Here is a 25,090-nt window from a genome sequence, read left to right as displayed (position 1 = left end):
CCCAGGTCCCTCACCCCGACACGGATTTGGCGACGGACTCCGAAGTGGAAGAGTTTAAACTGGAGGGAATTTTGCACGGATCGCAGCGTTATCAATCTTGGCGAACAAAGAAAGGGAATCGAAACTATGGCTGTCGCGAAAAAAAAAGCACAACAAAGTTTTAAAACAAGAACGGTGTGGTGAAGCTCACGTGGCAGGTCGTCAAATTGCTTCAAAGTCGCCTAGTCGGACGGCCTGCCCCGTGGGCTTCCAATGCCCGGCCTAGTAGTCGTCGTGGCCCTTCTTGGCGTGCACGGCCTTGTGCGCGGACTTGGCACCGGACTCCTTGGCCGTCTTGGCGGCGTGCTGGTGCTTGGCCTCGTCGCGCTCCTCGGCCTTGTGGCCCTTCTTGGAGTGCGTCTGCTTGCCGTGGCCCTTCTCGCCCTCCTTGGCGGTCTTGGCCACGTCGTGCTTGGCGTCCAGGTGCTTCTTCTCGTGCTTCTCGCCCTTCTTGCCGTGGTGGTGCTTCTCGACGGCGCCCTTCTTGGCGTGGTGGCCTTGGTTGTCGGACTCGTCGTAGAAGGTCTCGTCCTTCTTGAACTCGTCCTTGCGGTGCACGGTGCGGAAGCCCTTGGTGGAGTGGCCCTTCTTGTGCTTCCCCTTGTCGTCGAACTCGGCGCCCGTCTTGCCCTTCTCCGACTCGTGCTTCTCGGCGTACTTGCCGTCCTGGTCCAGGTGCGCCTTCTTGTGGCCCTTCTTGGCCTGGGTGTGCGCCTTGTGGGACTCCTCGCCGTGCTTGCCGGCCTCGGCGCTGTCGTGGGCCTCCTTCTTCTTGTAGCCCTTGGAGCCCTTGGAGCCGACGGCCGAGTGATGCTCGGCCTTGTGCTTCTTCTCACCGCCCTTGGAGAAGTGGCTGGGGCCGCGGTGGTGGTGGTAGTCGGCGCTCTTGCTGTCCGTGCTGGCGCTGGTGCTGGGGCTGGCGCCGTGCTCCTCGTGGTCACTCAGCTTGGCGGCGGCGCCGCCGTCGTGGTGCGCGTCCTCCACGTGGTCGTCGTCGGGCTTGGCCACGCTCTTCAGCTTGTCGTTGATGGACTCCGGCTGGTGGTCGTCGTGGTGGTCGTCCTCCTTGTACGCGGCGCCGTCGTGGGCTTCACCGCCATCGTGCGCACCCGCGCCGTCTTCGTGGTGGCCGTGGTCGCCTTCCTCCTCAGCGCCCCGATAGTCGTCGTGGTCGTCAGCGCTGCCGCTGCCGCTGCTGCTGCCGCTGCTGTAGCTACCACTGCTGCTCCCGCCTCCATCGCCATCACCAGCGCTCGAAGTCTCGCCAAAATCCGCGCTCTCCTCGTCGTGGTCGTCTTCGTGCTGCGGCTTGGGCGGCTGCTGCTTCCTGGGCGCCACCTCGCCGCCACCGAAGGGTTTGTAGCCTCCGCGGCCGTGCTGCCTGGCGTCCTCCTCGGCGGGTGGTCGACGCGAACCTTGCCGACCGCGGCCCTTGCCCTTCAGGTCGTCCTCGTCCAGCTCCTCGGCGTCCTCCTCGTAGAAGGCGGCGCTGGGCCGTGAGTTCTTCCGCAGGTCGGCGCTGCGGCCGTCCTTCGGCGGCTGGCGCTGCTTGAGCGCGGCGCCGCGCAGCCCGGTGGGCACGCCGGCGGCCTCGGCGTCCACCTTGTAGAAGCCGATCTGCGCCGCGGCGGCGGTGTGGTCGCCCTTCTGCGGCGCCGCCGTCTTGTACACTTGCCTGGAGCGGCGGGGTTCAGCTGCACCTTGGCGATGGCCGGCGTCGCGGCCGCGGCCACGGGCACCGCGGCGGCCGCTACCATCTTGGCGGCCGTCATGTTGGCGACGGCGGCGCCCCCGGCGGGCACCGCAACGGACACTAGCGCCGCGGACAGCGCGCACAACCACAGCATGTCGACGGAGTGACGAAGAATGACGCCCCTCCAACGACCCCCGCGCTCTTATACCGCGGGGCTGGTGGGGGCGGCGGGGGCGGCCTGGAGGGGGCGGGAGAGGTTTCGACAGGACGCGGCCGGCGGGGTGGCATTGACCGGTATCGGACACGGCCTGCTCTGTTTGTCGGAGACGCGATGCAGTGCCGGCAGCGGTCTCAGTTCTAAACTAAAATCTACAATCAGCGCCGAATGTTTCAAAAATGTTACATGCAGGATCCCCAAGTCGAACGAACGATTTCGGTAATCCTTTCACGGCGGGTCCGTCACGCCACTGCCTCCGTTTTTTCCCGCTCCGCGTTCCGGCGACGCGGCGGCGCGGCGTCCAGGACCTTCCTCAGTCATCCTCCAGTGACCGCGTGGAATCCTGACCTCCGCCGACGGGATCCTGGAGCCGAAAGCCGAGCGTCGAAGGGAGAGCGGGGCCAAGGCAGGCCGAGTGCGTGGCCGAGGTGGCCGACGTCCTCCGCCAAGCACTTCCTGTGTCGAAGAGACGAAGGTGAAGCGAACCTCGTTATTGCGAACGCACCCACTGCAAAACAACGACGGCGGGGTGACATAAAAGAGCAAAGGGGTGGCTGTCATACGGGTCCGAAAATTAAAAAGAGTAAAAAGAACAGCGTGGAATTTTTTCAAAGTTCAAAAATAAAAAAGTTAACTTTTGTTTATGTTGTTTATTTTTTTTTTTGCTAAATTTTGATGCTGTTTTTTTTTTTTTTGTTTGGCAGTTCTACTGGGTGTGGGCGGCTGACCCTCTTGGCAGACCACATCGCGGCAACTTAGTGGCAACGCGGACCCCGAAAAAAGTCCTTCCCGGACCACACGCCACACATGGCCTCCACGGCGGCTCCTCTTTCTCCCCCGAATGCTGGCCGAATAAAAATCCCACTTTACTGCCGCCAGCTCACGCTTTGCTCGCGCTGGCCGCGGCCCGTCTCCCCGGAGACACAATGGAAGGGGTGGACAGTCATTAACCCTGCAGTCCGCACCGCCCCGGACTCGGACATTTTTTTCCAAAGGTCCTCTAATGTTGGGACGCCTGACTGACCACTGCTCATGCTTTCCTTGATTATTTTTTGCGCGTCCTCTGTGTGTGTCGCGGTATCCGCGGCCCTCTCTGCCGCTTTTGTTTTGTTTGAGTCATACGATCCTCGTTGACCGCACCGTTTTCATCTCTGCGGTGCAACTAACCGTGCCCGCTCCCTTTTTGGGGCCCCCTCCGGCGGCGTGGACGCCGTGGAGTCGAATTTTCGCGACAACTGGTGTGTGTACCTCACTTGATGAGGCTGTGCCACCGGGCACGCACACCGCGTCCTCCTAGCAAAAGCGAAAACGACGAAAAAAAAAAAAGTTTGCTTGATGAACTGGTCCACTTTTGGCGCGGTGCAATTTGCACGTCCGTCCGCGCGCGTCGTTGCACGTAGGGCCCCTGCAGTAAAACGGCCGTGTAAACATGTAATGCCAGCCGCGCTTAATTATGTAACAAGGGTGCCAACCACTCGGTGTATTTACGGGGCGCAGGCGTGTTGGGCCTGGCAGGCTGGCCGGGGCTGCTCGGCTTGCCAGGCTTGCCAACCACCGTGCAGCATGCATGGCTAATCGCGAGACTCGCAAAAATTAAGCAGTTTTTAAAGTAATTTAAAAAGAAGGCTTTTTTTTTCGTATCTTTGCTGTAGCGAATTTTGATGTGTTGTTTTTCAACCGACAAAGGGTCCCTTGGTCGGTAGGGCTTGGCAGGAAGTTGTGCTGGTTGAGGTTGGCGGCGCTGGGTCCACCCTGACCACGACGCCGTCCCTGACCACGGCGGCTTGCACCGAGTTACGACCCTGGCCGCCCCCGGCCGCCCCCATCCGCCTCCAGCGCGGTCCCCGGGCCCAACAATGCACGAATTCACGGGCCTTTTGTGAAAAGAGACGCGAAAAAAATTTGTTTCATTGAGGGGAGCCCTGCTCACAGCGAGCGGCAGGCTGGCGGATGAACGGGGCTGTCTCTCTCGCACCGACGGGCGCCTCCACGAGTGCGAGAGAGACGGAGCGCGGCGTGTTCGGGCTGCTGGTGTGGAAGGGCGCTGCTCTGTCCTTCATTAGCAAATAAGGGAATAAGCGCGGCAAGTGCAGCGGACGCCATGGCGCCCCCGCAAGCCGGGCCACGCCGGGCCACGCCAAGCCCCGCGGGAACGCGCCGACAAATTACTCCATCTTACCCCCGGCCCCCCTCACCCCTCCGGCCCTGCATTTTACATTTCGTATTTTACACGCGCCTGCCCGGGTACAAGGCCCCGGTGTTTCGGGATGCGCTTCACCGCTGCACACATGCACACTCACACAGAGACACACGGACACCGCACTGTTTACAACGCTCGGGCCAGGTCGGTCATGTCACGGTCCGACGCAAACGCACGCTCACCAAAAACAAACTTTTTGCGAGAAATAATATTTTTGAGAGTAATTATTTTTCTTTTTTGCTACAGTGTGTGCGCGTGCACGTCCACTGTGGGTGTGAGAGGCGCGTTTCCTGGGGGACACGTTCGCGAAGTGGCGGTCGTCCCCGAGACTCACATGATGGCCACGGGGCTTATCAGGCGCCAGCCATGGACCGCGCCCCGCCCCGCCCTGCCCCGCCCCGCCCGCCCCGCCCCGCCCCCGCCCCGCCCCGCCCGCCTGTCACTCACCGGGTTTTACGAGAGCGAAATTAGTGAGATCGCCGCCGTGGTGGTGGCGCGGGGCTCGTGGTGTCAGGCGGCGAGGCGGCCGCGGAAATCGGATGGGGAGGCTTTGCGCGCTTTGCGCGCTTTGCGAGTGTATTCCCTTCCCGCGCAGCAGCGCAGCGAGACTTTACAGTGGAGAGCGCGCCTCGCCTTCGCGCCCTTCACTCCCCTGATGACGTTCGCGCTGACGCGTGGCAGTGCAGCCAACTTGACGGGGCTCACGCCCTGGCTCACGCGGTGCGCTCCGACACCTCGCCGCATTTATCGCCTCGTTCTGCAATTAGCGTCGTCTACCACACTACCAAGCAAATATGTAAAAAGAGATTAACTCTAAAAGTCCAGAAATCCCTGAAAATGCGTCGATTGCTGACTTTGACTTGCGTCGCTTCCCACGTGGGTTGGACTTTGGTGCTCCGCGTAACCGTCCGCGGCCACGCCACTGGCGGCGCGTGAGTACACGACGTTTTACACGTCCTCCCCGACACGGCCCTGGCGCACGCCCGCGCCGAGTGAAATAAAAACAACACAAAAACGCTGTCGCGCGTCAAAGAGTCGCGGTAGGGCTCTTCCGTTGCGGCTCCCCATTAGCTCCGCGGCGCGTGGACTTGTTGCTGTTGCCGGCAGGTGTGACAGTGTGCCGCCGTCGCCACGGCCACCCACACCGCATCATCATTTTCCCAGCCACATTACTTTAAATGAATATTGCCTTTTCCGGATTTTTTTTCTTCCGCTTTGCTTTCGCTTCCCGCGCGACTGTGTCGCCTTTTAATGTGAAGTGCTCACACACGGGGTGGTCGCCGGCCGTGGCCACCCCTGATGACGCCGAGGTCCGGTGGAAGTCGGTGGCGTCCGCTGCCCAGCGGCTGGAAAACGTCTTTTTAATCATCGCGCAGCTGCGGGGCTGCCTGCCAGTGCGCCTGCGAACCGGCGGTAGGCCACACTGCAGCACACGGCCGGCCGGCGGGCTGGCCCAGCATCGCAGGCGCTCGCCGCGCAGCGCGCAGCCTCGCTCGAGCGAGTGGCCGGGGGAGGGGCCGCCCGACCGGCCGAGACCGGCCCAGCGGGAGACAGATCGGGAAGAGCCACGCGTTTTTACAGTTTATTATTTATACCCGGTTCGAGTCCCCGCACTGATACGGCAGGTCCGAAGCCCGGGGCGGCGCTGGCCCAATTTTCAGCAGTATCGTAACGAACGCGCCGTGCCGGGTTATGACTCGCAGGGGCGCGCTCTGATTTTTGTTTTTAACCGCGTTTGTCTTTCTGTGTGTGTGTGTGACGCCTTATCACTGCAGATCATGAATGTTTCTGGCGACGCTATAGTCGTAGTATGGTGACACACGCGCCGCCTAGCTGACATGGGCCGTTCCACCGCGTCCCACTAGCCCTGCCGAATGGGCCCTTAGGCACAAACACTCACACAAACACACACACACACGCACGCCGTCGTAAACACCAGGGAGGTGCGCGCCGCGTCGTCGGTGTGATGTAAGTGCGGCAGTAGTGGCGCCTGAAAATAACGGTGACAGCAGTAAACGCGCGTACAGCTGCCGGACACACACTCACACACACGCATGCATGCACACGCACACACACACACAAGCACACTAGCGCGCGCTGCCAATAACGTTTAACAGCTGCGCTGCCCTCTGGTGGCCGCGGGCGAGCCCTGGGCAGGCGCGTGGCCGAATGATGTCCCACGTGTGTCGATAAGCCACGCCACGCCACGCCTCGCCACGCCACGCCACGCTCATTTGAACGCCGATCCAATCCCAGATGATGACATTCATCAGCCGAGCCACGCTGCATACCCTGAAGAGCGCGCATTTCGATTTATTTTTATTTTTCTCCAAATTTGTCGCGGAAAGGCTTGCTATTTTGGAGTTTGATCTCGAACTGGCGGTGGATCTGCATGAAAGGGCTTGGCTGTGCTCGGCTCGGTGGCGGCCTGTCGCGGGGACTTGCGAACGTAGCAGGCGGCAGGGGCAGGACTTTGAAAATGCCCACTAAAAGTGCAGAGTATAAAACGAACGACTCAACTCGGTGCGCGAGCGGACGACTCGGCGCAGCTCGGTCGTGATCAGAGCGCCAATCTCTCTCTCTCTCTCTCTCTCTCTCTCCTTCTCCCGCATTTAGCGCCTTGCGATATAAAGCGCAGCAAATTTACAGGTCAATATGGAGACAGCCAAATTACGTGGCGCCGTAACGGCCTGGCGCTTTAGCCGGGCTTTGCCGCTCGGCCCTGGCTCGGCTCTCGGCTCGGCTCGGCTCGGCTCTCGAGCGACGCACCGGTGACGACCCCCTGCATTGCTTCACGCATTAATGAGCAACGAATCCTCCTGGCGGTGCAGTATTGAGACGAAACCTTTCACTGGCGCGCGATAATGCCCAACCCAGAGCACGACTTTTCGGTACCAAAATTATATTTAAAAAAAGATTGATTTTTTCGTTATTTATTGTTAACTGCATCACAAGAGGTTGCTGAATTAAATTTAGACCATTTTCATTTCAACCTTTCCAAAAAATAATTTGAAAGTGTAGACCGAAAAGCGCTCATCCCCCGCGCCGTTACTCGAGTCGGTGATCGCGTGACATTTGGCACATAATGTCCCGGCGGTGCTTACAGGGCGAGGCGTTACAGGGCTGCAGGGCCGCTGTAAAACTGCAATTAAACACTACATTAACGTGGCCGGCCGTCGGCCCACCCCCGCGCAGAATCCGCGCTGCCAAGGGACGAGTCTCGAATCCGCCGCGGCCGTCTCCAAAACTACCGCCTTTTCCAGTCGCAGTGTCGCCGGCCCCAGTGTAGTGGCTGTCCTGGAGGAAATGGCCTGGAATCGCGCAGGCAGCAAGCAGGAAAGGGTTCGCAGCTCCTCCCGTCCCGGGCGGGGCGACCTGCCCAGACAGCCGGTATGACTTCCCACTCCACCGTAAACATGTTGGCTTTACGACCTGCCTCTCGGCCAGCTTTTCAATGCACTCGATGACCGATCGGTGGAGTGGAAGCGTCGCCTTGCCCCTCGCAGTGCCATCGCCTCCGAAACAGGCGCGAAAAAAGCGACTGGACCACTGAGACTCACGAGCGCGTCATTTCCGTCATGTCTAGCTCACGAGTCATGGTGCCGCACAGTGACTTGGTCGCTCTGTCTCTCTCGCACCCCTGCGGGGCACCCCATGAAAGCGAGGGAGACAGGGCGACGTCGTGTGAGGCATCTCCGCGCTAAAACGCGCCGTGTGAACCGACAGGTAAATGAGGTCCTCGGAACCTAATGCTCTCTCTCTCTCCTTTTTTTTCACCCTCAGCATAATGTCCAGCATCACTAATCGAGTTACCTCCGCTCGACCACACCGTCGCATGAGTCGCTCAAAGGCGGGCGCGATTTTGTTTGTGACAAACATTTCGTTGCAGCACCTCCTTTTTTTTTCTAAGCCAGAGTTGAAATCAAATAAATGTAAAACGAGGCATATCTCACTTTGCGATCCGCCAGGCGGCGTTGGTGCCCCAGTGCGCGCTCAGCTCTTCTCGTGTTTGTTTCAATGCGGCTGATTTACTGCTAACTTGGCTCTGGGCTCCACATGCAGCCTGGCCTAGCCCCGCCCAGCCTGTCTCGCTGCGGTCGCGCGGTCGCGGAGATGAGCCACAAATTACCATGCTCTCGCAGCTCTCGCAGCGCTTGCTGAGGTGCTCCAGGCCAAAGCGAAATATCAAATTACAGGTTTACCCACTTCGTTATGTGTGCCTCGCGAACAGAAGCGGCCAACGGCGTCAGGCTCGCTCCGAACGGCGCAGCTGTCTCTCTCGCGCTCGCGGTTCGGTGCGTGAGGGCGCGAGAGAGACAGCGCGCCTTGGTCCGCCGGGTGCATAATTCATACTGTCAGGTGCGAAGGGAGCCTGATTCCCTGCAGCGGGGCTCCCTGGAAAGGGTCATAAGGGCAGACCTCAGGCCTGAGGCGTGGCAGCGTGGCTCGCGGCCTGCCTTGCGGTGGAGACGGATTTCGCCTTCAAACGGTATCTCTTCGAATTAACGCCCAGCCCCCTCAACACGTACTGCCGACCGCACAGCGCTTGCGTCTGGCCTGCCTCTGGCTTTGCCTCGTTCGAAACAAAAAAAAGCGTTTTGCAGTGTTTTGTGGATAGCTCATTGTCTCTTCCAAAATCCTTCTAAAATCAATCAGACATTTAAAAAAAACACTTCTTCCTGTTCCTAACACTGAACACTATGGAGCGCAGAGTTCCTTTTCCGTTTATTTTAAACTTGAGTCTGCAAATTGAAAGCCCGGAAATTTCTATCGAGTCTCGGCGATAATTATTTCCCCCGTTTCCGCCAAAGATGGGTGTGGATTGTCGACACCAATTACCCAGTGCCGTTACGTCCGACGCGCCGGCCGATTGAATGCACGCGTGTGCGTGCGTGGCGTGCGTTGCGTGCGGCGCCCTGGCACGCACGGCGTCGCGGACTCGCGGTGACAGGCGCTCGTCGCCGCCAAGTCGCCCCGATTAAACAGCGGCTAATTGGCGACCCGTTAATAGATTCGCGGTGCATCGGTGCATCGCGCACCCCGAAGTGCACCACGCAGCTGGGCGTTTTCGCAGTGCAGCAGCGTGTCATCCGCCCTGCAGGCCCACAGTGTGTCGACGCCGTGCCTCTCGCACCCCTACGGCCCGCCCTACGAGCGCGAGAGAGACAGTCGAAACCAGCCTGTTCCCCAGAGAGCGAGCGTTTGGCTCTGGACAGGCAGTGGAACTGCTTCGGCCATGTTTTACTTATTACACGTTTAATAGATGGCCCGAATATTCATACCGCTGGCCGTGGCTGGTGTTTGGAACGCCCGCGGCAGTCCCTGGCGCCAAGACGGTCCAGAAGGCCCGTCAGGCCCAGCAGGCCCAGGAGTCCGACTGCGGTAATGAGCTACAAGGCAGGCGGGGCGGCGGCTGTGGCCCGCGGCCCGGGGCGGTCCGTCCTGCAGTGGCAGTGTCACCTGAGAGGCTGCCGTGCCCGTGCCGTGCCGTGCCCGGCTCACGACCGTGCGGCGCGTGCTGCTGCAGTGCGCTGCACGTGCTGTTGTTGCTGGCGGTCACGAAGGCCCTCCGCGCGGACGCCTGGACCGGCCTGGACCAACTCGAATTATCGCTAAGCGGGCGGCCGCGCAGCGCACTGATTCCGAGAGCCGTTTTCGTCGCCCTGTCTCTCTCGCGCCCGCAGGGGACGCCCCGTGAGTGCGAGAGAGACTCTCCGTGCGTAACCGCGGCCGTTTGGCGGCCAAGAGTCTCCCGCCCATCATCGGCAGGGGCGCTCTTTCACTTGCAAGCGACAATTACACCGACTCGTTGTCTCCCCCCTCCCCCCGACGAGCCCCAAATCGGACCCTAATCGAGTTGCGCTGCCCGCCGATTGCAATTTTTCGTCCCGGTGGCCCCAGGTTGCGAGCGGGAAAGGGAGGCACCCGCCCCACTGCGAAAACGGCGTTTCGAAACGTGGATAGCTTTTTGACTTCGGAGCTATTGTCCTTCTTTTTGACGGTGTAGAAACCTGCGACGGGTACCTCCAGGAGCACGGCCGGGACGACGCCTGGAAGAAAGCCACGTGCCGCGGCGTGGCGTGGCGTGGTGGGGCGGGGTGGGGCGGGGCGGGGCGGGGCAGGGCGGGGCGGGGCGACCGCAACGAACAACGCGCAGCGGGCTGCACACTGCACTGCCGAATTGGGCCGCCGAGATTGGGGTTCCTTTGGACCGCTGCAGCGCTGCAGCGCACTGACAGTGAGTTGTAACGCCCTACCAACACACACTCGCACACACGCGCACACACAAACACACACACACACACACACACAGAGTCGCGCGGTCCTTAGCTCGTGCGCCAAACGTCGCAGACAAGACAGACGGCATTCTCCGTTCGTTATCCCCGAACGAAATAAAAAGACCTGCCCGGCTCGTAAGAAATGCTGTTAATTTTTGTCCCCGCTCGCCGTCGTCCTGCCCGCGGGCCTGCCCGGCCCGCCGCCGCCGGTCGCTGGTGTTGTCGTTTTGTGGCGGGCGGGTATCTTTCCAGGCGCAATTTAGAACCGCTGTTCAGAGAGGCGGTTGTTTTTTTGCCCCTCCGCAGCCTATTGTCGAAAAGGTAGGGCGGGCGACTGGCGTCCTAGATTCGGCACCGCCCATCCCACTGTATCAGCCACTGCAGCAGCCTCTGCAGCGGGACTCGGAGGGGTCAAGTTCGGGAACCCGTACGGCGGGGCCGCCTCCCCCTTCCCCCGCCCCTCTATCTCGAAACGTATAGGCACTGCAAAGCAGCTCGCAGGTGCCATCGCCCCGTCGACTGATTTGTTCGTCGGTCCTCCGCACGCTCCGCCCGGAGCAACTCTCCCCCCCCCCCCCCTCACGGGCCCCACCTGGGCCAGGCGGGCCCTCGGCCAGGCGTACGCAAGGCACCGTTACTTTACTACGCTCACGTCTGCAGGGGGCCTCCGCTCCGAGGCCCCCGTAGCCCCCGGGGCCCCCGGGGCCCCCTGTGCCCCATCTCGACCGCATCGGGTGGGGCCGGCCGGGGCCGCGCCTGCAGGACGGGTACAGGCCGCGCCAGAAAGAGGGCCCCCAAAAGTGCAGGGACCGTTGCATTTTCGAAACGGGAGAGAAAAAGTGCGCGGAACTCTTTTGTTTGTTGTGTTTTTGTTGTTTTTTTGTCCGTCGCGAAGTCGTTGCGCAATGGCGGGGTGCAAACTGCACTTACGTCGAGTAACAATGTTGCAGCAAAGTGTCCCTGGGTCATCTGCATCGGTAAGCGCTCTGCCAGTCGCCACTCACACACACACACACACAACACTCACACAGAGGGCATTAATCCGGAGGGAACTAGTCGCTTGTCAATCTCTCATGCAACGCTGCTGCTGCCCCCTCGGCCTGCACGTAGGTGGCGATGATGTTTTGGTGGTTCCAGATGTCTCTGGCGATATGCAAATCTGTCGACCTGTCCGTCCCACTACTTTACGGTGCATATGGAATAGGGACTGACCATCGCGGGGATTACCGCCTAAATTTATGGAACGGACCCGTTTCGAAAAGGGCGCGCGCAGCGTCGCAGTGTCGCAGCGTCGTCTTCCGGGTGCGTTTTTGCGCGCAGGTCGGCCAGTGTAATGCGCTTTAATGGGCGTGAAATCGGAGCTTAACTGATCGCGGACCTCCGGGGTCGTCGCGGGGGTGTCTCGTGAGAGAGAGGAGAGTGTGGGTGCGGTGTCTTGTTGACCGAATATAAAGCACTAATAAACGGCGAGGGTGTCCCAACACCTCCGGCACCTTTTCGACGGATGCAAATACGGTAAAATGGAAGGCAGTGGAGCCTCTCCGTGCGGCGGTCTGGCCGCTAGGCTGGCCACGGCCACTAGGCCGAGGCATAATGCAACGTGTAATTTGAGACGAGGGTGATGAGCTCCGGGTATTGTATCGACGGCTGCAGCAGACTGATTCCGAGAGAAGGTTTTCGTCGCTCTGTCTCTCTCGCACCTATACCGGACGCCCCATGAGTGCGAGAGAGACAGAGCGACGAAAACGTCTCTCGGAATCAGTCTGCAGCGCGGCCGCCACTGTAAAGTGCACTCCGGCTCGACTGCACTGCAGGGACTGCGCAGGGCTTTCAAGGGCAAACAACGCGCTGCGTCGGTGAACGGTCGGAGAGGGCAACGTCTTGGACTTCCTCAAACGGAAAAGAAGCAAATTCGAGTCGATTCTGGCGTTGTTTTTGAACTCGAACCGATGCTTGGCCGTCGCACACTGAAGGTGTTTGTCTTTTCAAGAACTCAAACAACACCTCTCTGTAACATTTTTACCCTTTCGATTTTGTACCGAAGAAACAGTGCAGCCGATCGTGAGTGGAAATGGAACCGACGCGAGGGTAATAGTGTGGGCGAGAGAGTGAGGATAGAAAGAGAGAGGGAGAAAGACAGAGAGAGAAAGAGAAGGAGAGAGGCAGAGAGGCACGGGTCGACGGCCCTGGAGCAGGCGTGGACCGCAGCGCGGAGAGAGAGGAGAAAAAGAAAACCACAACAACAACAACAACAAGGACAGACAATGGGAGATGCAGGTGAGTCTCCAACTTGGGTAGCACTCCCGGTCGGTCGGAACCAGTTACAAGTAGCTGCGTCTTCCTAAAACCCCAAGGCGCAAGAGCGCGAGAGGCAGCGCGAGGGGCAGCGCGATCGGTCTGCAGAGGCAGCCTCTGTCGAACTCGGACGCACGCTCTGCTGCCAGGGGCGACGTGACGGCGCGGCTACCGTCGGCTACTGCCCGTCGGATAGGCTGACCCGGTTTAATTACACAAGTGTATCATAATTAGCCGCGCTGCGTTAGGCGGAGGTCGTCAGGGCAAACGGTTCGACACTCCGCGCGGTGATGTCGAAGACCGCGGGCCCTTTTCACCCGAACGTCGAAAACTCGCAGACTGGCTCAGTGTAATTTACAGCAGCGCGTTGACCACACGACAAGGAGCCACAATAACAGTGCGGGCCCACCGCAAGTGGCTGTCATCTTTGTGTCAACAGGGAGTGTGTGTGCACTGTGCACCCGTATGGGCCCTACGTGTGGCTGCGGTTCCGGGCCCTTTCCTGGAGGCAGCCGGGCACGCGACGGACGGCCGTGGTTTTGGATTTGGACGCACCGAGTTCGGGCTCCACTAATTGACGCGGGCACTGGAAAGTCGATCCGGGCGAGAGAGACAGGCGGCCAATTAATCCTTTCTAATCGACTATTACTGGGCCGGGCTCGTCACGGCACGGCCGCCGACGCCCCGCCGAGACGCCAGCCACACAATGCCGCGAAGACGGTCGCCCCGCCCCGCCCCGCCCGAGTGTCAGAGGGCACACAACCCGGTCTGGCAGTTCAAACTCGACGTGCAGCCGGAGCACCGTACGCCCGGGGCAGGCGGGGCCGCTGCGCCCGCAGACAGTCGCATCCAAAAGCGAGGCGCGAGACCCGGCCGAAAACCAGGGACTCCCAACAGGCGTCCAGCAACATCAACCCAACATGGGCAACGCAGTGTTGAGGGTGCTTCAAGAATGATCTCAGCAAAGAGAAAGGCTACGGACGTTTTAAGGTTTCTGGCATAAACAGCACTGCCTCCAGCAACGCATCATCCTCGGTTTTTACGCACTCTGGAGGTAGCACTCCTGGAGGCTGCGCTGGAGTCGCTGCACCCGAAGCCCCGCGCCGGCACGGACGCGTGGAGCGAGCGCGCAGCACAGTAGCAGTCGGGGGGCGGGGCTGGCGGGGCTGGCGGGGCCCGGGGCGGGGTAGTGACCAAACCAGTAGCTGTTTGGAGGCGTTGCCTGCTTCGCCGCGCCGCGCCTCGCCGCGCCACGCCCGCCGAGGTAGTGCCCGTACCGGGCCAGCAGCACGGCCAGAGGCACGGCCAGAGGCACGGCCAGAGGCACGGCCAGCACGAAACGCGTGTATGGCTGCACCGACAGTGTCGTCGACAGATTGTCCATTTTAATTACTCACTCCGAGAGAAAGGCCAGCCAGCCTGCCCGAAATGAGCAGCACGAATCTTCATAACTCACTGTCGAACCCGAAAAGTCTTTCGCAGGGAGTCCAGCACCACATTCGTTCAAAATTTTCCGCCTTTCGTGGAGAGGGATCGGCGCACGGTGAGTGGAAGTAGCAGTGTGTTGGTCTAGTCGCGCTTATAAGCCACTCCTTAATCCACGCCCTGTCCGTCGCGCCGCCCTGGATGCTGGCAAGTTGTCAGGTCGACGTACACGCGCGCCCTGTGTGCGTGTGTGTGTGTGTGTGTGTGTGTGCCCGCGCGCATGCGTGCGGTGGTGTGCGTGTGCGTGCTGCCCAGTAGATGATGACTATTAACTGAACAGTAGCCCGTTCCGTCTCCGCCGTAGCCGCAGGGCGCAAGCGGACAGACGAACAGACAACCCGTACGGACGGGCCGACGGACGGACAGACAGAGAGACCACAGCGCTCCTGGCACCGCGTCCTCTCTCGCCGCTGATATGATTTCGATGTGGCGATGAACGTACTTTTATTGTGGTTGCCCGCGGGCTGGCTGGAAACTCCAGTAGCACCATGAAACTTATTCCAGCGAAGCGAGGACCGCCTCATCACCCTGATCAGAGGTCGTTACCTTATCGGTCAGAATCACGGCTGCGAGGCCACACCCCGCCCCGCCCCGCCCCGCCCCGCCCCGCCCTGCACCGCGGCACAAGCCCGATGGTAATCTTGGCAGGACACGGGACTCCTTTTAGCCGGCCGGAGGAGCCGGCGTCAAACTTTGTACTAGCAGCGCGGTTTGGACGTTTGGACAAGGCGAGGCAGCTACAAAAGGGACCAAGGAAAAGAAAGGAGTAAAGACACGAGGGAGGAAAGGAAGTGAGTGGCGGGTTTGTTGAACCCAGGCGGGTACCACGTTTCCCTAAAAATCCTCAAAAAAATATAGTGGTTTCGGGTTTGAACCACGAACCTTCACTTTCTAACAGTACGAAAGAGACATTTGCCGCTCGCCCTGCAACTGGAGTGAGTGAGAGGGTGGGCTACAATTACCGTATGGATGCCCTGCCCCTTCCCCCCGGTAAATGCATGCGCCACTCGGACCGTTTAAATCACGGTTAGGTTCTGTTTACCTCTGGACTGAAGACACGCACTGAACTTTTTCGAAACGCCACTGTCGCTGCCGGGAGAGCTGCCCATAGCTGCCGCCGGCTGCCCCGAGGTGCACTCAATTACAAATGGTAGCGCCCCTCACCTGCAATCCATCTTGCGGCTCGTGATTACAGCCCCGGCGGATTACTAGCTCTGTCTCTCTCGCACTCACGAGGCGCTCCGTGCGGGTGCGAGAGAGACAGCGCCGTTCGGAACCGGACGACCACTGTATACGTGGGAGGTCCTCGTTCGAATCTCCCGCCATTTTCAAACTCGGAACGGACTCTTGCTTTTCCCAGCTGAAATGTGCCGACTCACGGAACGTTTGCGAGGCCGTTCTGTGGAGGACGGCGACGCGGTGGGGGCGAGGTGCGTGTGTGGCACACTGTGTGCTGGCAGGACTTCTTGTTTGACATGCGTTTATCTGTCCTTTGACTCGAGCGGTGGGAGGAAGGGGGTGGGAACGCAGCACTGCGCGGCACTGCGCGGAGGGTGGGTCAAGACACGGTATGAATACATGACAACGCACCACTGGCAGTGATTAATATTGTAGACATTGTGGAATTGCGTGGCGGGGGCCGCGTCGTGCGGTGCCGCGCCGTGCCGCGCGGACTGGCGGCGTAAAAATCGAGTCCGTCGCCATTCAGCGGCGGCCGGCTCCCCCATGTTGCGACACGGTGACGGATGCGGGGGAAACAAGTGTCCATTCAGGCGAGCTTCACGCGGTCAGGGAAACCGGACAATGGCGGGGAAATTTACTAGAAAAGTAGCCGGTAAGTGAAAGGTTAGCAATCTTTTAGGACTTCAAAAACATATGAAGAGCTTCGTTTTCAAATGTATTGGTGTCCATGTAGTTGTTTTTCCACTGGTAAGAAAACAAACTAAAGTAAATATCGACGCCAAAATCCTCCTGAAGCAGATCAACTGTTGTTTCAGAGCGGCCTTCCGTCCGCGTTCCCATGCACCCCTTTACGACTGGGCGGCTGCGCGGCGCATCGCGCGGTGGTCATCGAGCTTTGTTAGTTTTGTGTGAGACTGATGACCGGCCGGGCAGGCTAGGCGGTCCGTGGCGGCCGTGCGTGCCCGCGCATGCTCATGAATACGCTCAAGTGATACTCCTTGCGGGGAGGCAGGGAAGTACCCTGCCAGCAGCGCAGTGGGCCAGCAGACCGGTGGAGGCGGCCAAAATCCCGGACGCGTTTTGAGCTCTAGAGTCGCTGAATGGGACTCGAACCGGACGTGTGACCCCACCTTTAGATTGCTCTCCGAACGAGGGATCCATTGGTGGGGTCACCACGTTCGGTTCGAGTCCCATTTAGCGACTGCAGCTCAAAACGCGTTCGGGATTTAGGCCGCCTCCGCCGGTCTTTTGGGCCCACTGTATTCACCGCAGCGTCAATCTGTGCGTGAACCTTGCGTAAACCAGTAGTGCGGCACAAAGGCACGGTTACGCCTCTCCGTCCGATGCAGTCGGTGGCAGTGCTCGCAGTGGCGTGGCGGCGTGCGGCAGCAGCCACCCCTGTCCGGTGCGCTGCAGTGTGCCTGGCACGGCCGCGGTTCAAAGGCTCGGCTATTCAGCGCGCTTCGCAGGCCTGGCAGGCTTCGCAGGCGCGGCAGGCGCGGCACGCCCCCCGTGCGGCCATTCACCGATTCACGCGCGTCTGGAAAAACGGAGCGGTGCTTGCGACAGAAATGATGATGGATCTGCGACTTGTTGACGACCAGGCTATTCAGCGACGCCGCGCCGCGCCACGCGGTGTATGGCTTGTAATGAAGAGACGGGACGGTTCACCTTGCAGTCTTGCAGTGCATCAGTGCAGCAGCTGGCGGAGCGGCGTGAGGCCAGGGACAAGCCGGGGACGCTACAAAGTCTGCCAACGCACGCTTCCCCATTTAAAAAACAGCAATCTCAAGGATTAAATAAACCAAAATTACCTATGTGAAAATCATTACTGCAGTGAAAACGGTTTTCTATGAACTGAATCGTATTCGATGATGTCCGTCCTCCACATTCAGATCCATCATCATCACCGCACGTGTCCGCACGCCCTCGCGCTGAATAGCAATGTGTGTTCTAGGGGTCGGCGGTGCGCACAATGCGAGGGGCGTAACCCGCAACCGCAACGCTCGCGCAAAAAAAAAGCGAGTTATTCATTCAGTTTTAAGTTGCTGCACAATTACCGTGATGTAATGAGTAGGGGGTGGATGGTAATGTTTGCGAAAACGGTAGGCGAGTGTGCCTTCCGCACCTACGAATCTTCCGCCAGTCAGCACACTGGACGGAACCCCCCTGCCTGCCAGTGCGTCCGCCGGTGTTTACCTAGATTTTTCCCCGGACGCACAACTCCCCTTGCTGTGCAGCCCCGCGCGAGCTACCCACGCAAATGAGAGTGCGATTCACGCGGCACGGTCGGTTAACCCCAGCCTGCCGCGCCGACCCGCACCGACCCACGCCGCGCGGCCTGCCAGGGGCGCAACCAGGTACGACCCTTTACTCACGCTGAGAGGGGAAGGAGGAGCAGTGTAGGTCCCATCCAAACTGGAAAGTGTCCTAATGCAAAGAAACCCCCCCACCTCCTTTTTTTTGGCAGTCGGTTGCTTGGCTGTCGGAAGACTGCACTGTTGTTGTTTTCTCCGCAGGGCCCTCCTTGCAGACTTGCTGCTGACCACACGTCGTGTGTGTTTGTGTGTGTGAGACGGGCAGTGCGTCGTCCAATTTAAAATTGGCGCGTAAAAGGGAAGCGGCAAAGTGACGGTCGTTGCGTCGCGCGGCAAAAGGTTGAGGCGTTGTTGACACAGCGGTGACGCGGTGTTGACACAGGCAGGCGTGAGGCGCGCCTTCCTGCACTCGCTGCACCGCACCGCCGTGCACTGCCCCCTGCTGATTTATATCTGTGTGAAAGTCGCCGCCGCGGCGACCCGCGCGCCGACCCCCCAGGACATCAAGGAAGTCGCGGCCGAGGCAGGTGCAGCAACTGCCTCAAAGTTGGAGGCTTTTCTGGAGCGGCGACGACCTCGCTGTCTCTTCACCAAACCTGAAGGTGGAATCGAGTAATGAGTGAGTCAGTGACGCGTCTCCCAGTTCCGAGAGATTTCGCAGTGAGCGGCTCAATGCAGGCGTGACTGGACAAGCTGGTGACAAAACGCGTTCCCCTCTCGAAGTGCTAGCACGACGCTGTGCTCGCCCCGTCTGCCGCGCTCTCACCCCTGCCAGGACTTCCCGCTCAATGGAGACACTTATCATAAATTCAATCGGTTATGCCGCTTTTGAGGAGTAGTAGCAGTTACTGAAAATTGCCAGGTGCGATTCTGTTGCGACAGCGGGGAAAGGGGTGAGTGGCGGAGGCCGGTGTGCGTGCGACGGGGGAGGGGGGAGGGGGAGGGGGAGGGTTTCCGAGAGCAAGGAGAGAGTGCAGTCCCGGAGGGCGACCCTCGCCGCTCCTCGCAGACGAAACTGGAGATTTACCCACGCGAGCCCACCTGATGCACTCTGACCCCATAATCCCCGCTGGGGCGCAAATAATTTCCGGAGCGCCCCTCCCCTCCCCCACCCCCTTCCCTGACCTGCCCACACCCCTGCGCGATGCACTGCGCCACTGCACTGCACGGTGCATAGTGATGAAGGGGGAGTGAGCCTGTCCGGCGGGACTTTCCTTGTCTGCACTCTCGGCGAGTGTCATCTTGTGCACTGTAAAACGCACTGCCTCGGCCGCTTCCAGCTGACGCTGCTGCTGCGTCGTCTTGACTGCAAATCGTCATTAGTACAGGGGAATCGAACCGCGCACCCTTCGCTCGATGACTGGCGAGGCAAGGAAGGCACCCTTCACCACTGACCACCAGCACACTCCCTCGGGGCGCCTCGGCGCATATATGCACTCACACACACGCACGTCCCGGCAGGCGAGCACACACACACACACACGCACATCGGGCCAATAATCTTGACCTGCAGACCACAGGCGGCCTATTCGATTATGCGCCATAGTGGGCATTCAGGAAGGGCTTCCCTGCGGCCCTGTGGGTGAAGGGCCGGCCGAGAAGGGCTGTCGGAGGGCTGCCGGAGGGCTGACACACAGGGCGCCCCCTGAGCGCGCCCGGCACGCCCCAAGATCCCCGGAGTGCATCCATGGATGCGACGGCAGGAGCTAAATCGACATGCGCAGTGCGGCGCAGCGCAGAGCGGCCCAGAGCCCGGCCAAACGCAGTTAAACAGCCTTGATTAGCTGCACAGCACTGCACAGCGCGCAGCCAGACAACCCTCCACTCTCCTTTTGTTCTGCTCTGCATCCTCGCCAGGAAACACCCATCTCCACCGCCTCGCCCAGCCTGCGAGATGCGCGCAAAATGCCGCTCCAAAAATCCGACTTTGTCCGTCTTTTTGCCCACCTTCCCGTTTTCCCAGCGAGTGAAGGAGCGTTTTACGAACGTGCCCCGGCAGCATTACGGTAATGACAGTGTGGTGGCCGGTGGCACGCTCTCGAGGCTCTCGAGCCGAGTAATAGGTATTGGCGACCACTTCATTCTGCGAGACACAGTCAGCCGCGCTGCCAACATGCAAACTCGACCGCGCAGCATCAGCTGATCCTAGTCCGACTGACATCATCGCTGTCACACACACACACACACACACACACACACACACACACACACACACACACACACACACACACACACACACACACACACACACACACACACACACACACACCGCAGGGGCGTTCGGGGAACCGTTACGCTCTACGCAAGGGTTACCAGGCGACAAGCAGCTTGATGTCCCCCCACTGCTAGATCGACGTACGGCCAGTCTGTCGTAGATGCACTCGGCGCGGGTCGAGTTGCGTGCATCCTAGCGGAGACCCCGTCCTTCTGGTCTGGCAAGCTGGCCCGCCCCGGCGCCAACAGTGTCTCGCCGAGTAGCGAGGCAGGCGCCACCGCGGCGCGCGTCTGTGTGTGTGTGTTGTTCGAAGAACACCACGCTCATCAGTCTCGTTCGTAAGATCATTGCTCGCAATTAGTTCTCCGGAAGGCAGGCCTTTTGGACCAAACGGGTGCGTCGGTAGCGCTAGCCACTGGCTACCAGCGGCCCACGGACCTGGCCGATTATTATCACATGACTTATGGAATCCATCATGACTACAAACCGCTGCGAGGCGGGGCGTGGCGGGGCGGGGCGACCTATGACAGGCTCTACTTGTCTTTGGGGTTCATCGCCGACGTGCAAGTCGCGGCGGCGGCCGAGCCGAGCCGAGCAGTCTTCCGAGATTTCTCCCGGATAGCGCGATGATCCCAAGTGTGAGCGCCGCAGCTACGGCCTCTAAAGCAGTCTGGCACCGCGCTGCCCGGGCTGCTGCTGCAGTTGACAAGGAGGGTAGGCAACCGCGCGATAAATGCGCCTTCTGCGCCGACTGCACCGACTGCACCGAGCTGCACTCCGTGCGCCGCAATTACCCGCAATTAGCTTACTGGCGCAGCAGCCCCAGGCCGGGGAGCCTCAAGGGGGAAATAGGTTTCAAGTTTAGTGCTGGCTCTGCCGATCCAACGTCAAAGTATTTCAACTCCATGCCCTTTTCCGCAGAGTGTTTGGACTCTTCCAAGATACGCCACTTCCACATTTGGATTTTCGATCTGGTTTCTGCAGTTGGATATCGGGGCTGAGGAAAATGTTAACGCGTTTTTCTTTACCTGTGAAGCTAACCGCGTCTTTACGTCATCCGGGACGCGACGGGCAGTAAATCTGAGGCAGCGAGGACCTCCTCCTGAAGATCACCTTTCGGTGCCACATCGTGCCGCCCGGCGGACACTTTGAATTTACCGCGCGGCCCGCGAGTGCGTGTCGCTATTTCCATCGCGCTTTATCTCATTAGGAAAGTATCTCCATCTCAGCCATATCGGTCCGGCTCGCGGCCCGCTGCCCGAGGAATCTGGGCGACTCATCTCTCTCTCTCTCTCTCTCTCTCTCTCTCTCTCTCTCTCTCTCTCTCTCTCTCTCTCTCTCTCTCTCTCTCTCTCTCTCTCTCTCTCTCTCTCTCTCTCTCTCTCTCTCTCTCTCTCTTTGCGTGCCTCGCTCGGCCAAACGTCCCTTTGTGCTGAACTGTGCAGACGCCCTGCCTATCTCCGACTTCTTATTAACCGGCTGTTGACGGAGGCCCCGGCGAGCCTCGCCTAGCCTCGCGGCATGTGCCCGTCGCCGTCTCTGTCGCACCCACGGGGAAGGCCCAGAGGCGCTGTGCGGACCGCGCCAGGCCAACAGATTTGTGCGCTAATAGGCCTCCACATTGCGCAGAGCGCGGCAGAGCGCGGCAGAGCCGAGGCAGAGCGCCTCTCTCCACCGTGGCCATTTTTCTTTCGGGCGAGTCGATCCTCGGTGCGGCTCGGGGGTGCACTAGCGGTACTCTTCCCAGGCCAACGATGTCGTCACGGGTTGACACCGCCATGGTGGGCCGCAGCCGGACAGACCTGTCTGACGCCGAAACGGACGCCCTAGCCACTTGACACCGCCACGCCGCGATGACCTGGCGACTTTTTGTCACAACATGACGGAGTGGTCAAGCGTTGTCCGAGGGTGTGATCGGACACAGTGTCGTCATGTCGTCAATCAATCAGGACTCGCTCCTGCCTCGCGGACAATGCGTACAGTGCACCCACGGCAGGATCGGCCAGGATCGCCTGGTAAGACGGTGTCAACGGCAACCTTTGTCTCACGGACCGTGTTGGCGAGTGTCACCGTTTACGAAGTACGGCTGGCTGGCGCCACTGTCGTCGATCGTGTTTCATTTCTCGTCTGGCTGGCACCGCACTGCTGAGCTGTCTCTGTCTCTCTCGCACTCGCGGAGCCCTCGCCCGAGAGCGAGAGAGACGGAGTTGGGACCGCGACAACTGGCGGCATGTCGTGTGCGCGAGTCACAGATAAGTAATGATCAGACCAGTTTGTCATTCCCGCCAATTCCCCAGTCGATGAAAATGCAAATGGGTACCGTCACCTGGTGGCGGTGATGATGCGCCGCGAACCTGCTTGATGGATGAGGGGGGTGAAATCCACTCAAGTCGAGGTCAGAGGTTCGCGCCTCCCCAGGGGCGGTGCCTTTTCCGACATGCTTTTCGGCGGTTCATACATAGCATTATCGAAGCGCGTTCCCAATCTAGTTTGCAATGGCGACAGCCGTGAGACGCTTCGTCGAGGTGCCACTGACTAACTAAGTAAGTGAGCAAGCAAGTTAGTAAGCAAGCAGTGTGTGAGTCCGTCCCCGAGGGCAGGCGGCGGCCGAAGCCATCCACCGAGCCATCCGCCGCGCCCGGCTGCACCCTTTGTTTCAGCCCGAACCAGTTCTGATTCGGATGAGCGAAACCTCGGCCCCAATCACCGCCATAATCTCATTGTTTGTTGAACTTGTTGCGTGTCCTCCTGATTCGTTCCGGCGAGTGCTCCGACACACCTGCCGGGCAAACTAGTCCGGTTTTTTTTTCCTCGCTGGCGTTTCGCTCGCTGGATCAATATTTGGGCGAACCGCAGCGAGCTGCCTCGCAGTGCGACTCACACTCCACTGCTTTCGCTCCGCGACCCTCGCTAGGCGGCTAGACCGTTTCATAACGCTATTAATAACCGTGAATGGCCTAGACCGCTCTATGATTCAAGTGTCCTCTGCGGCCGGCCGGGCCGCGACCGGGCCGCGACCGTTGGGGCGCGTTCCACTCGCATTGCGTCGCGGCGCGTCGCGGCCCCGAATTCCACCGCGAGCGACCCTCCATGCCCTCAACGCGGCGCGCAGTGTCGTGGTCAGGAACCGCCAGGAACGCACCCTGCCATTTTCAAACGGACACTGGGAAAATGTTTCTTTTTTCCGCGCGCGGAACGGCCGAGCGCGCGCGTCGGAGGCGGTGGCGACCGGTAGCGACCACACGCAGACACACCCATCATCGGGCTGCAGCGTGGCGAACTGCCCGAGATTGCCGGGAATATGCAGACGGGCCACCGCGCACGCGCCAACCGATGATTGGAAAAAGAGGAAAAAAGAGAAAAAACTCCTGCGGACAGCCCTGAAAAAAGCACCCTTACAGTAGAGCTGAAAAATCTCATAAATCAAATTCCAAACGGGTGAGATATTTCGTTCCGGCTTGCGCGACAGCGCGGCGACAGAAACCCCGGCGCGGTTTCAGGGAGTGCGACTCATCGGCGCATCCAGGCGAGAGGCGCCGCGCGAGAGGGAATAATTGCGCATTAATTTCAAATGATGTGATTACAAGAAAAGGGTTAGAAATGCAAATGGGGTGGCCATTAAAGGGGGAGGCGCCCCGCACGGCCGGCTGCACCGAGGCGGAGCAAGACGGAGCCGCGGGCCCAACTCGCAGTGCACCGCGTTCGTTCCGCGGGGGAACGTAGAGTGTCCCCGCGTTCGGTTGGTACAGTACACATATGTTTTTGGCGCAGGTTAGGTAGTTACCACTCATTTTTCTACGTCTGAAAATGGAAGTGCTGTGTTGTTTGTTGTTGTTGTTGTTGTTGTTGTTGTTGACATTTGCTTGCAGGCCTTCGCGAGCGAGGAATGCGTCGAAATTTCCGAGTCGGATGCACCACAATGCTGCGCAGCTTGACAGCCACAAATTACCGCTTGCGCCGAACACCCCGTCACCTCACTTGAGTGTGTGTGTGTGTGTGTGTGTGTGTGTGTGCGCTGCGTGCGTGTGCGTGTGTCGCGTGGACCGGGAATAGAACACAACGCCCTGTCTTGCCGCTCGCGCCCCGCCCGTGTCGGTGTGTCACAAGACAACGGCGTCCCCCTCAACGTGTACCGCCAGGCTTCCGTGACTCGTTGTTCCTACGCGATCGCGCTGTGTGGTGCGTCCACTGCTCACCGAAGGCCAGCATCTGCTGCCCTGATTCCGAGTCGGGCACGCACTTCATCATGCCGCCCAGCCTCTCGGCCAGCAGGGCCTAGGATGAGTGCTGCAGGCCGAGCAGCGGACTCATTCCGAGGGGCGCGTTCGTCGCTCTGTCTCTCTCGCACTCATGGAACGTCCACTTTAGGTGTGAGAGAGACGTACCGACTCTTGGAGTCAGTGTGCTGGCCAAGCAGGCCCACTGGCTGCTCGTTGTCCGTCAGCGAGGGTGCTCATTTCGGAGAGGCCACAAACACATGACGCGCAGAGCGCAGCGCACAGTGGGCCAAGACCGGTGCAGGCGGCCAAAATTCTAGACGCCTTTCAAGCTCTAGATTCGCTAAGCAGGACACTAGCAGAACGTGTGACCCTATCAATGGATTCCTCGTTCGGAGAGCAACCCATTGGCGGTGTCACGCGTTCGGTTCGAGTCCCATTTAGCGACTCTGTAGCTCAAAACGCGTCTAGAATTCTGTCCGCCGCCACCGGTCTTCTGGCCCACTGTGAACAAGGCTGCACGTGCATGCGTGGGCCGGAGGGCCGAAGACTTGGTCCTTTGAAGCGACACTCGACGGCATTCGCTTTGCCAGAAACTCGTTCATTACCGCCGTGGCCCGGCTGGCGAGCCTCAAAGCCCCAAAGTTTTATTTGCGCTGCCGTGTTTGGTTTGCGTCGGGCGAATATGCTCCCGCCATGCGTGGAGGAAGGCCAGCCACTCCGTCAACAGCGCGCCGACCTGCCTGGATTGGGCTGCACGTGAGGGTGCACCAAACAAACTGTATCAAGTGCCATCCAGCCGAGGCCAAGCCAGGCGGTCAGCGTCGCTCTGTCTCCCTCGCACGCACGGGGGCTCGCGGCGTTGGCGCACGCGCGCGACGGAGAGGGCTAGTGCCGGCTGTCGAATGCGCAGCGCGCAGCGATACCCCGGCCACTTGGAGCCCCGCGCCG

At 60.0% G+C, this 25,090-nt stretch overlaps 1 protein-coding gene across 1 annotated transcript; it reads right to left on the bottom strand.

The window, feature by feature from the left end:
- Positions 1–261: 261 nt before the first annotated feature.
- On the bottom strand, positions 262–1,811 carry LOC117652758 (histidine-rich protein PFHRP-III-like). The gene is made up of 2 exons (XM_034397851.1): positions 1,715–1,811; positions 262–1,127 (listed from the first exon to the last, which is right to left on the bottom strand). The coding sequence occupies exons 1-2, from the start codon at positions 1,809–1,811 to the stop codon at positions 262–264; spliced, it is 963 nt and encodes a 320-aa protein (XP_034253742.1).
- Between the last annotated feature and the right edge of the window lie 23,279 nt (positions 1,812–25,090).

The sequence above is a fragment of the Thrips palmi genome, unplaced genomic scaffold, assembly GCF_012932325.1.
Source record: "Thrips palmi isolate BJ-2018 unplaced genomic scaffold, TpBJ-2018v1 HiC_scaffold_7, whole genome shotgun sequence".
Classification (NCBI taxonomy): domain Eukaryota; kingdom Metazoa; phylum Arthropoda; class Insecta; order Thysanoptera; family Thripidae; genus Thrips; species Thrips palmi.
Note: the sequence above shows the minus strand (reverse complement) of the source record. Positions and strands in the feature narration are given on the sequence as shown.